A 12,824-nucleotide genomic window follows, 5' to 3' on the forward strand; every position below is an offset into this window, starting at 1 on the left:
GAGCCCAATGAATCTCCTTTATTGTGAAACAAAACAATTCAAATGATTGCAAACCCCGGAACCTAACAGAGAAGCACTTAAACATTTAGAACAAACATACTTATTTTTCAAACTTTGACATTTTTGTGAAGTACACTTATCATCTAAATATCCCTCTCCCTTCTTCTCTTTTACAACATACCATTTCAACCTGTTTGTTTATAGAATGAAGGCCTTAAGGAAAAGCCTTATTCACATCCCCGTAAAAGAAATAAATAAATATTTGTTTCTAGAATCAATCTAACTGAACTTGACTAAATCTTGATAGAGGCTCCAATCTTACTCACACATAAGGGGATGGATGATCTTTTGTTATCAACAAATTCTCATGAAGATAGCTAAACAGTTAATTAAATTATTCAAATGCATTTCTTGAGTTCCTACTATGTGCAAAGCATTGTTCCAAAGTAGACACTCTTCCTTAGAAATAAAGTGGGTCACTGAAATCATATCTTCAAAAGTATAGAACTTTTGATACACCCAAAATATTCTAATGACAGGAAAAGTTTGCTGCTGCTGTTAGGGCTTCTGCTTCCAGAAGTGCCCAGTTTATTTCTAGGGAATAGCTCAGGCATTGGAAGAATATAACTTAAACTTAAGCATTAATAAAAGATAGAGTTAGGGAATGGTTGTACCTTTATGCCATAACACAACTAACAATGTGAAGTACATCCCGGTGATCTAAAATGCTAGCATCTGGCCAGGCGAGGTGGCTCATGCCTGTAATCCCAGCACTTTGGAAGGCCAAGGTGGGCGGATTACATAAGGCCAGGAGTTCAAGACCAGCCTGGCCAACATAGCGAAACCCTGTCTCTACTAAAAATACAAAAAATTAGCCAGGTGTGCTGCTGCACGTCTGTAATCCCAGCTACTCAGGAGGCTGAGGCAGGAGAATCGCTGGAACTCAGGAGTCGGAGGTTGTAGTGAGCCGAGATCAAACCACTGTACTCTAGCCTAGGTGACAGAGTGAGACTCTGCCTCAAAAAAAAAAAAAAAAAAAAAATGCTAGTATCTGGGTGAAGCAGTCTAGGAGATAACACCAACTTGAAAATAAACCAAGATACATTTCAGAATAAACCAGACCAATACAGACCAATTGCAATTTATAGGAAAAATAAAAATACAGAAACTTCACCTCCTCTCCCCAACCCCAGCACTGACATTATACTTCCTCAGACATACTGCCATCATCAGGAAGGGTGGGGGCACATTGGGTACATTTACAGAATTTTAAATAATTAAATAACCGAGGCACAGTTTTTGCATGTATGGTCCCAAAGACTTTTCAACTTATTTTTCAACATTACGGTTGTTAAGAATGGAAACTGAAGGAATTGTATACATTCTCGCTGACAGTTTCTTACAGACCCCAAAGTGAAAATGTAACACATCACCACCATAAGACAGGCTATATTGTCTGTCACCCAGAAGACATAACTTGATAGAACATCAGGCTTGCAAGGTCTAAGAGCTTCCTTCACATACCTCTAAACTTTTTATCTTTCCTGAACTAAATAGGTTCCTTTTCCAGGTCAAGTGTTATCTTCTGGTAAAATACCTTCAGGATAAATATGCTTCCTCAGTTATATATCCCACAATGTAAGCCTCCATTACAAGCTTAAACTCAGCTCCTGGTCTTGCTCTTTAAGACTCTCCACACTTACTTAAAAGGATCACTTAAAACACTAGAGAATAAAAGTCTCCCTGAAGGAGAGAGACATTCAAGGAAAGCAATGCTATTTCCAGCCCATGCTCTGCCTTAGAAACTCAAACTTAATCTCATCTCTTACAAAGAGCCTCAACTCAGCAGTCTCCCATTTAGAAACTTGCTCTTATTATTTTCTAAATGTGGTGGTTAAATAAAATTAAATGCAAACAATAAACAATAATTAAATTACAAACGTAAAATAAATAAAAAATACACGGACTGGCGCTTTTCAGAGAAGGTAATAATAGAGAAAGGTCAGTTTCGGGAACTTCACATTCCTTTCTGTACCAGTTTCTACAATAGGTGGGGAACACTGCCCTCTAATGGGCTTATAGTGTTACATCCCTTAGTTCATACGGTGAGACACTGCCCCAGGATGCACCTACGGGTGCTCTCTCTCTCTCTCCCTCTCATTTTGGCTTCTGGGACACAGTCTGTCCTTGGTCATCTGTGAATGACTCTGAAGACCATGGAGTCCCTAGAGAAGCCGTGAGACTTTGTGAAAGCTCATCAAGGGGATTAGAAGTTAGCATTTGTTGCAGTGGTTTTCAAACCTTAGTGTGCCACAGAACCACGGAGAGAAATTGTTTAAACTCAGGTTGCTGGGCTCCACATCCAGAGTTTCTGATTCCATAAGTCAGGGGGGTTGTGTCCAAGAATTTGCCTTTCTTTTTTTTTTTTTTTTTTTTTGAGACGGAGTCTCGCTCTGTCGCCCAGGCTGGAGTGCAGTGGCCGGATCTCAGCTCACTGCAAGCTCCGCCTCCCGGGTTTATGCCATTCTCTCGCCTCAGCCTCCCGAGTAGCTGGGACTACAGGCGCCCGCCACATCGCCCGGCTAATTTTTTGTATTTTTTTAGTAGAGACGGGGTTTCACCGTGTTAGCCAGGATGGTCTCGATCTCCTGACCTCGTGATCCACCCGTCTCGGCCTCCCAAAGTGCTGGGATTACAGGCTTGAGCCACCGCGCCCGGCCAAGAATTTGCCTTTCTAACAAGTTCCTGGGTGGTGTTAATCTGCCATTCCAGGGACCACACTATATGAGCCAGCACTATGCTAGTTACTTTGGCTCATTTAATATCTCACAACAGGATGAGGTTTCATAATCTTTGTTTTACACAGTCAAAGAGAGATTAGGTGGCTACGCTCACACAGTAGTGACAAAGCCTGTCTCAAGCCCAGGATTGTCTAACTCAAAACCCATCACTCTCTTCTGAACACAATGATGTTGGGAAATGAAGTTGACAGTCGCTCCATCTATGGGGCCCTCAGCTTCTTCATGTGAGGGAGCAGGACTTAGGTGATGGTTTAACGGGCTTTCTCTCTGAGTACGGGGAGGACTGGATTGGGAGCCACTCAGGAAAGGCCTACTGCATACCCAGGCTGCATCTGGGAGTGGGTAAGCTGAAGGGAAAGGGAAGAGGAGGACATGTCAACACCAGGGCCCTCTCTGGGTTCTGAACTGTCCTACAACGCTTAGAGGAGGGCTGATTTGCTCTGGATTCTGGAGTTCTTTGTCAGACATTCTGGAAGAGAGGCAAATGCCTTCTCTCACGGGCATTTTGAGGACTTCAAAGACTAGTAGGACTTGGAGAGGGCCCAGAGGGTGGCACTCTCTCCAGTCTCAGGTCACGCCACCAGGGCAGAGTCAGGGACCCCGAAATAACTTTCAAACAGGAGTGCCTGCCCAGCTGTGTTTCGACAGAAAGGTTTTGATAAAGGAAAAAGAGTTTTGGGGTCACATTCTTCCACTAGGATCACACAACTGAAAAGTCCATAGCACTCAAGCCCAGGCAGATGTCACAGTGATGGGAAAAGAAGGGCTGTGGGGACCCACCCACTTCAAAACCAGTTTTTCTCATCCTTTGCCTTTGGCTCCTAACCCAGCTTGGTGTTTTCCTAAGGGAGCTACAAAATCTGGAGCATCCCATGGGGATGATTCGCTGGCCTCGGTCATTAGGGGGAAAGGATGTTCTCAGAAAAACAGCCCTGCACGCTGGTCAGCAGAGATCTTGAGGTCGTGGCCACGGCTGGACTTGGTGCAGAGCTGGACCCGGGACTCCAGCTGTTCGCTGAGTTCGTCCAGAGCCCCCGTGCAGGACTCCAGGCTCTCGGCCAGTTTCTGAATTTTGGCCTTCAGCACGGCCTGGCTAACCTTGGTGTCCCCCTCCGCCCGCCTGGGGATGAGGAAGCCACGTGAGCCGAAGAAGACGATGAAGTAGACAGAATTGTACAGGGCGATGGAGGCGTTCCTGCCGCACTGCAGCAGCTGGCGGTCCCCGCAGCCCTGCCAGCGGCAGAAGAACTCCAGGCAGCTCAGGATCTCCCGCATCTGGTCCTGGCAGGTGGCCGCGATCTCCTGCACCCTCCGCAGCTCCCGGGAGTTGCAGAAGATCAGCGAGAGATCGGACGTGATGGTGACAGCCCCTCCGGCTGTGGCCATCCCCAGCCCCACGGCCGATGCCAGCAGCGAGGCCCCCAGGGTGACAGGGCTGAGCGAGAGCCCCACGATGGCTGCGAGGGCGCCCGTTGCGCTCAGCGAGCTGCCAGCCACGTTGGCCACCAGGGAGCGCCTGCGCAGGCGCTCTAGGCGCCGGGCCACCTCGCGCAGGCGCAGCACCTGGCCGTGCAGCCGGCCTCGGCGGTCCAGCAGCAGCCCCTGGAAGCGCCTCAGTGCGTCCGGCCCTTGCGGCTGTCGGGCTGCCGGCCTCTCCATTCCCTGCGGGGACACAGACATGCGGTCAGCTTGGAGTCTCCGTGCCAGCCGCCGCTCCCTCCCTGCTGCCCGGACGCCAGCGGGAAGTTGGCACGAGTTCAGCGGAGCAGCCACTGCCCCGCTAGGGGAACGGGTCTATTTCCAGTGGATCATGAATCAAGTTCTCAAAGACCTGTTCTGGAATCGGGGGGAGCCACACAAGTTCTCAGGACCTTATCTCTGCATATGGAAATAGGAATAATGCTATCTTCTGCTTCTCTACCAGGGAACGCTAAGGATGGGTTTCATCAGCTATGTGTTAAATAAGATTTAAACTGGGAGGGGCGTGGTATTAGAAGACTTCTCCAATACTGAGGCCTTTGCTCTATTTAAGATAACACTTTGTTTAAAAAATAAAAGATAACACTTTGTAAGTGGTGGCTTGTACAGTTTACAAAGCCGTTTCATCATATGAAAATTGGATCCTAGGAATTTTGCAACACACTTTTCTCTCTCTCTAATGAATGAAAAAGACGCTACCAAAACCTCAAAAATCATATTTTCTACCAAGCAGAAGAAACTAATCTCAGTTAGATGCTTGCCTGAAGCAACTCTTCTGCTTGTGATTCTTCCAGGCTCTTTTCTTAGAATCAAACCTAAAGTGAGGTTTGCGTTGTTTATTCTAACTAGGGCTCCTTAGATCTTCAGAAACATCAATCTTTGCTGGATGCTTAATTTAAACTCAGTTACATTAAATTAATACCATTATGTCTCTTCATTATGAACGTTTTCTTTTAAAAATGAGTAATGGTTGAATAAAATAAAGTGGCCAAAATTTTTGTTCAACAACTTGTACCACGTTGAAGCCAACTGAAGATGACTGACAAAGATACTAACAAGTTGTACATCTTGGGGGAAAAGTACATTCATCCTCGTTGCCAAGATTCCCACCTTCATGTCCACTGTAGTCTTCATTATTAGGAACTTCTTAGAAGTGGCAAATGAGCCATAGAAATAGAGCATTTCAAAACTGAACTATCAGGGCAGAAATCATTCTCATCTGGAAGAATTGCCTGCATCAGACATCAGATTCTAGAAGCAGCTGATTCTCCACAGAGCCCAGTCTAGAATCCTGATCTCCTTACTCATAGGACTTAATTTTACTTCCATGCTTCCATAATCCAACCCACCAGGGGTAATTTTCCAGGTAAAAAGAGAAAATGAGAACAAGTCATCCCGAATGTATGCCTCGGGGTTCCCCACTTACCATTCACTTCTGTCTGCCTCCAGGAAAGTAAAATCTGAGGCTGTTTCTGGATGAGTGTGCTTTATAGTCCCAGAGAACCAATGGCTGCCCTGGGAAAGCCTTGTCTCATTCTGAGAATTTGCCATTTCCTGTCCTGACCCCTGCTGCCTTCATCCAGAAGGACGTGACATGGTGGAAAATGACCTGCCAGCACAGCACATCCCGTATTTAGGAAACGAACATTGTGTGTTCGCTTTCCCCTGAACGCAGGAAGAGAACCACAGGCTCTTTCCTAACTTGAAACAAGTGTGTTGTCATTCTCCCAGGGGGATACCCTGCCTTTCCTGAGGATAGCTAATGACGCCATAGGGAAGGCCTTCAAGCGCACCCCAGGCTGACCAATTCTAGTGTTTCTTGAGGCCACCATTACAAAATCATATTTTAAAAGAAAAGGGAGGGGGTGGAAAACCCCCATATCTGATAGAGCCACTCATACTCCACTGCTGTATTTTTAAAAGCATTGTGAATCTGTGAGTGGCTGGAGCCTGTGATCCATTTGGCATGTGGCGGGTACCCTGCAGCCCTAAGAATGCAAGACCACACCCGCAGGAAGTGCTGCATGCAGTTTTGGGCATCCCCAGCTGTGGAGAAGACATTGGAGGTCTCAGAAAGGGCACACTCTAGGCCACATGCATCAGAAAAATCAGTGGGGTCAGGTTGCACGAGGAGCTAATTATACGCTTTCAACCACAGCAGGGAACTGGCTTCCCAGGTTTTCATTTGAAGTAGCAATTGTAGCCCATGTGACAGGGAAATGAGTGGATTCTGTCTACAGGGTAGCAAGGCATGGGCTGAAGGGCAATTTTTTTGACAATTCAGCAGGAAAAAGTGAGTGTAGCTTCCATGGACTTGCTGCAGACCAGATCAGATGGAACACAGATATCTCTGGGGCATTCAGAGGTCGTTGGAGCTCAGCCTAGGAATTCAGTCCTACTATATGGCCCCAAATCCATCCATCGTCCTTCTAACCCTCTCCTCCAGATAAGGAGGGCCAAATTCGTTTCTCACTTGAATAAGGATTATCTCAACTGTCTGGCTTACCTGGAAAGCCTTAACAGCCATATCATTCTGGAACATGATTCAATCCCCCACCTTTATGACTATACTTTGTATTTATCAACACAGGATAGCAACAGTAGCAGCAGTAGCAACAGTACTGTTTGCTACTACTCACAACCGTAGTCCTTTCACACTTGATTATTCTAGATTTGGTCTACTTCCAAATATTCTTCTTACAGCTCCTCAAAGGATAACTGTAACCTCAATCTAGATGTCTCCAGTGTGTCCTTTTGAGGTTAGAAGTGGAAGAATATCCTCCTCTGTTTCCATAGACATGGTCACTCCAAATGGGATGTGGGCCAGGGTGAACTGGGGAGGTAGACAGGAGGAAACATACCCCTAATTCTTCAGCTGACATATGTTCCTCTAACTTCCCTGGACATCATCTTGTGTGTTTCGGGTTTAGAGGAACACAATTAAATCTTTATTTTATAGATGAGGAATATTGCTGGGATACAGGGTCTTCTTCAGAGCATCAACATCATAGTCCAGAGGTAGGATGAAGAACTAGAGGGTAGAGGAGAATAGACAGCATGTATACTGACCTCAGCCCATCTCTTGGAATTTGTTTTTCTCTGTGTTGAAAACCCATTTTCTTTGTATTTGCCTCTTTATGGAGGCAAAAAAAATTGAGTTCATTGACAGTTTGGGCTAAAGTTTTACTGCCCGTAAAAACCTGGTACTTTGGCCACTCATCGTGGCCCATGCCTATAATCTCAGCACTTTGGGAGGCAGAGGAGGGAGAGTTGCTTGAAGTCAGGAGTTCAAGACCAGCCTGGCCGACATAATGAGGCCCCATTTTAAAAGAAATTTAAAAATTGGCAGGACATAGTGACTCACATCTGTAGTCCTAGCTATTCAGGAGGCTGAGGCAGGAGGATCACTTGCGCCGCAGAGGTCAAGGCTGCAGTGAGCTATAATGGTACCACTGCAATGCAGCCTGGGTGATAGAGTGAAAACTTGTCTCAAAACAAAACAAAACAAAAACAAAAACAAAAAACAACTGGGGCCGGGTGCAGTGGCTCACCACTGTAATCCCAGCACTTTGGGAGGCTGAGGCTGGTGGATCACCTGAAGTCAGGAGTTCGAGACCAGCCTGACCAACATGGTGAAACCTCGTCCCTACTAAAAATACAAAAAAATTAGCTGTATGTGGTGGCACGCAACTGTAGTATCAGCTACTCAGGAGGCTGAGGCAGGAAGATCACTTGAACCTGGGACGCAGAGGTTGCAGTGAGCCAAGATCACACCACTGCACTCCAGCCTGAGTAACAGAGTAAGACTCTGTCTCTAAAGAAAATAAAATAAAATAAACCCAACTGGTACTTCACCTTGTTTATAAGAACTAACACTTGAACTTAACAATTTCAATTCAGTATTTGTTTACATTTATTTATTTAGTTACTTATTTTTGAGACGGAGTCTCAATCTGTCACCCAGGCTAGAGTGCAGTGGCATGATCTCAGCTCACTGCAATCTCCGCCTCCCGGATTCAAGCAATTCTGTTGCCTCAGCCTCCCAAGAAACTGGGACTATAGGTGCACACCACTACACCTGCCTAATTTTTGTACTTTTAGTAGAGACAGGTTTTCGCCATGTTGGACAGGCTGGTCTTGAACTCCTGACCTCAGGTGATCTGCCTGCCTTGCCCTCCTAAACTGCTGGTATTACAGGCATGAGCCACCATGCCCAGCCAGCATTAATTTCATATAGTAAAGATACAATAAGAAATTTTAGGAACAAATGAAGGCATTTTGATCAAAAGTTCTGTGTGGTCAGTTTCCCCAAAAAAAGTGTGTGGACCACATCCTCAAACTTCTTTTTTAAATTGTTTTCTGGGCACTTCTAACATATCACCCTAGAGAGACTACATTGAAAATGGTGGTTGGCCCTCAAACTAGCCTTCAGATCCGTTCAACTCTTTTTTTTTTTTTTTTGAGGCAGGGTCTCGCTCTGTCACTCAGGTGGAGTGCAATGGCACGATCACACCTCACTACAGCCTCGACCTCCTGAGCTCAAGCAATCCTCCCGCCTCATTTTTTGACTTTTTGTAGAGACAAGTTCTCACTGTATGGAACTCTTGAAGCAGCTGAACTGTGGCATTAGCTATACTAGCTTGAATTCTGAGTCCTCGAACCATAAGGAAATTCAGTGTAGGAAGGAAGAGAGATAGAGAGCGTTTTAAGCATAGGAATCTTCAGGCCCCAGCCCTAGACAGTCTAAGTCAAGTGGTCTGGAGTGGGATCTGGGACAATACAGGTGATTCCTACCTGCAGCCGGGTTTGTGAACCACTGCTCTAGGAACTGGTAGTTTTGTTTCGTTTTGTTTTGTTTTGTTGAGACAGAGTCTCGCTCTGTTGCCCAGGCTGGAGTGCAGTGGTGCGATCTCGGCTCACTGCAATCTCTGCCTCCCAGATTCAAACAATTATCCTGCCTCAGCCTCCCAAGTAGCTGGGATTACAGGCACTCACCATCATGCCCAGCTAATTTTTGTATCTTTAGTACAGATGGGGTTTCACATTGTTGGCCAAGCAGGTCTCAAACTCCTGACCTCAGGTGATCTGCCTGCGTCGGCCTCCCAAAGTGCTAGGATTACAGGCATGAGCCACCACGCCCAGTCAGAACTGGTAGTTTTCTGACCACCTGTCACATGGCAGCAGAAATAGTAAGTCTAGTGGAAAGGACCGTGTTACCTAGGTGTTTCTATAGTTATCAACACCCCATTTGCTTTAGGCCCCTACTTAAAACTATCACATTTTAAAGATTAAGTGGGCTGGGAGCGGTGGCTCATGCCTGTAATTCCAGCACTTTGGGAGGCTGAGGCGGGTGGATCACGAGGTCAGAAGTTCAAGACCAGCCTGGCCAAGATGGTGAAACCCCGTCTCTACTAAAAATACCAAAAAAATTAGCTGGGTGTGGTGGCAGGCGCCTGTAATCCCAGCTACTCAGGAGACTGTGGCAGAGAATCACTTGAACCCGGGAGGTGGAGGTTGCAGTGAGCTGAGATCATGCCAATGGACTCCAGCCTGGGTGACAGAGTGAGACTCCGTCTCAAAAAAAAAAAAAAAAAAAGAAAAGAAAAAAAGATAAAGTGATAATTATGCTCAAGGCCTTTCAAAGGCCTGGGCCACTTTCATTTTTTGAGGCTCTCAGTTATTTTATTTTTATTTTATTTTTTATTTTATTTATTTATTTTTGTTGTTGTTGAGAGGGAATCTTGCTCTGTCGCCCAGGCTGGAGTGCAGTGCCCGGATCTCAGCTCACTGCAAGCTCTGCCTCCCAGGTTTACGCCATTCTCCTGCCTCAGCCTCCCGAGTAGCTGGGACTACAGGCGCCCGCCACCTCACCCGGCCAGTTTGTTTGTATTTTTTTAGTAGAGACGGGGTTTCACTGTGTTCGCCAGGATGATCTCAATCTCCTGACCTCGTGATCCGCCCGTCTCAGTCTCCCAAAATGCTGGGATTACAGGCTTGAGCCACCGTGCCCAGCCTTATTTTTTATTTTTTTGAGATGGAGTTTCGCCCTTGTCGCCCAGGCAATGGCGCGATTTCAGCTCACTGCAACCTCCACCTCCCGGGTTCAAACAATTATCCTGCCTCAGCCATCCAAGTAGCTGGGATTACAAGTGCCTGCCACCACACCTGGCTAATCTTTTGTATTTTTAGTAGAGATGGGGTTTTATCATGTCGGCCAGGCTGGTCTCGAACTCCTGACCTCAGGTGATCCACCCGCCTCGGCCTCCCAAAGTGCCAGAATTATAGGCGTGAGCCACAGCACCTTGCCTCTCAGTTGATTTTTAAAAATGAAGAAATTCTATAATGGAATATAAAAAATTGTGGCTTATTTTAATTGCAATGTAATATATCTTATAATGTCAATATTTTGCTATTCACAATATAGTCACAGGATTTATAAAATATTAATTCATAGTGCACCAAGTGGAAAAGTGGCACAAGATTAAAGTTACATGATGATGGCTTTTTCCTTTTAATCCTTAACAGTATATCTCAGTGTCTAAATATAGGACCTCTTTTGGAGACATCAAAAATATGAAATTGAGGCCGGGCATGGTGGCTCACCCTGCAATTCCAACACTTTGGGAGGCTGAGGTGGAAGACTCACTTGAGCCCAGGAGTACGATACCAGCCTGGGCAACATGGCAAAACCCCATCTCTACAAAAAATACAAAATTAGCTGGGCGTGGTGGCCTGCGCCTGCAGTCCCAGCTACTGGGAAGGTTGAGGTGGGAGGATGGCTTAAGCCCCAGAGGCAGAGGTTGCAGTGAGCCAAGATTGCTCCACTGCACTCCAGCCTGGGTAGCAGAGCCAGACTCTGTCTCAAAATAAATAAATAAATAAATAAAATTAAAATAAAAAATAAAATTGACACAACTTGTGAATGTGAGGTTTTGTCCAAAGGTCTTGCAGACTTTCCTTTGTCATCTGTTCTAATATGTACATTCACCAAAATAAAAATAAATTCGAACAGGTGCAGTGGCTCATGCCTGTAATCCCAGCACTTTGGGAGGCTGAGGCAGGCGCCTCAGTGGTGTGTGCCTGTAGTCCCAGCTACTTGGGAGGCTAAGGTGGGAGGATGGTTTGAGCCTGGGAGGTGAGGCTGCAGTGAGCCGAGATCACACCACTGCACTCCAGCCTGGGCAATAGAGCCAGACCTTGTCTCAAAAAAAAAAAAAAAAAGGAAATTAAAATAATAACACATATTCACCTGAGGATTTTTGCCCATGATTACGTGAATTTCCCCAGAACGTAAGTGCTCTAGAACATAGTCAAGCTCTCATAGTTGCTTGTTGAATTTAACTAAAGAAAAATGCTTTGTTCACTTAAAGAATTATCATTATTTTATAACAATTTTATGAGAATTTAACATAAAATTTTCTCTTGGACTATACAGCTTGGTATAACTTAGAATACTTATTCTGCAGAAGACTTCTGGGATATCTATATTGCATGGAACCTCAAGTATTATTGTCAAAAATTCGCAGAACTGCACAACAAGTACTGTAGTCCGGCCATTTTCATTTCTCCAAATTGGCCTCCAATCTTTGTTAATGTACACACACATCCTTAATCACTAGTGTTTAAACACCAGCCTATGTTCTTTTTTCTACTTAACGTTCCTGCAGATACACACTTGTCTACGTTGACATAGTCCTCACCTCTGTCATTTTTTAATAGCTATGTAATAATCCTATTGTTTGCTTAGTCATTTCCCTATTAGACACTTGGATTGCTTCCAGGTTTTTCACTGTTATAACTAGCGTTGCCAGGACATCTGTGTACATTTTTTTTCCTTTGGATTATTTATTTGAGGAGTATCACACACGGGAAAATACCAGCTCAAGGAGAATGACCATCTTCATCGTTTTTGTTATATATTGCTATATTGTTTTCCAGAAGAACCCATTTATAATGCCACCAGCTTTTGTAAGAATAGAGGCAGAAGGCTTTCAGAATTTTCTTATATTAATGTTTAATTTGTTCAATTTCAGCTCCACTAATGTGTATTGAACACCCACTGTGTACTACAGATCATGCTAGAGTCTGGAGACCAAAAGCTGAATAAGAGATATTCCCTGCCCTCCAGGAGATGGCAAATCTATTAGAAAAGAAAAAGACAGAATATATCATTTAAATTTAATATGAGGCAGTGCCACGGGTGTGTGCTGATACCAAGAAACCACAGGGCAAGTGCATGCCCAGGAAGTACTAGGGAAGACTTTCTGGAAGCACTGACATTGAGCTGAATCTTGAGAGTTAAACAGAAGTTATTTGGACAAAAATTAGGAGAGAGAGGAGGGCAGGCTGGTCAAAGGAACAGAATGCACAAAGGAATGGAGGAGTGTCCAGGGTGTTTAGTGTTGCTGAACATAAAGTGGGAAGCAGGGAAGGCCAAAGGATGAGGCTTAAGGGGTAGGTAGAAGTCAAGTCATGACAGCTTTCCCGTGCCATATGGGAAAGAGGGAGCCATTGAAGGCTTTCATCTGTGGCCTTACAGGGTTA

The 12,824-nt window shown here is 45.1% G+C and overlaps 1 protein-coding gene across 2 annotated transcripts in view; it reads right to left on the bottom strand.

The window, feature by feature from the left end:
* Positions 1–2,730: 2,730 nt before the first annotated feature.
* The window catches only part of APOLD1 (apolipoprotein L domain containing 1), a 70,395-nt gene continuing 60,301 nt past the window's right edge, over positions 2,731–12,824 (bottom strand). Inside the window, exons 1-2 of one of the 2 annotated variants that reach the window (XM_033222824.1) lie at positions 5,707–5,795; positions 2,731–4,463 (exon numbers count right to left, since the gene is read on the bottom strand). In XM_033222824.1, coding sequence (XP_033078715.1) covers positions 3,720–4,463; positions 5,707–5,709 — 747 coding nt within the window. In that variant the 5' untranslated portion in view covers positions 5,710–5,795 and the 3' untranslated portion in view covers positions 2,731–3,719. Of the gene's footprint in view, positions 4,464–5,706; positions 5,796–12,824 lie in introns of those variants that run through there. The other variant, XM_033222825.1, reaches the window with a different exon arrangement.

This window comes from Trachypithecus francoisi, unplaced genomic scaffold (genome assembly GCF_009764315.1).
Source record: "Trachypithecus francoisi isolate TF-2019V2 unplaced genomic scaffold, Tfra_2.0 Lachesis_group11, whole genome shotgun sequence".
NCBI lineage: Eukaryota > Metazoa > Chordata > Mammalia > Primates > Cercopithecidae > Trachypithecus > Trachypithecus francoisi.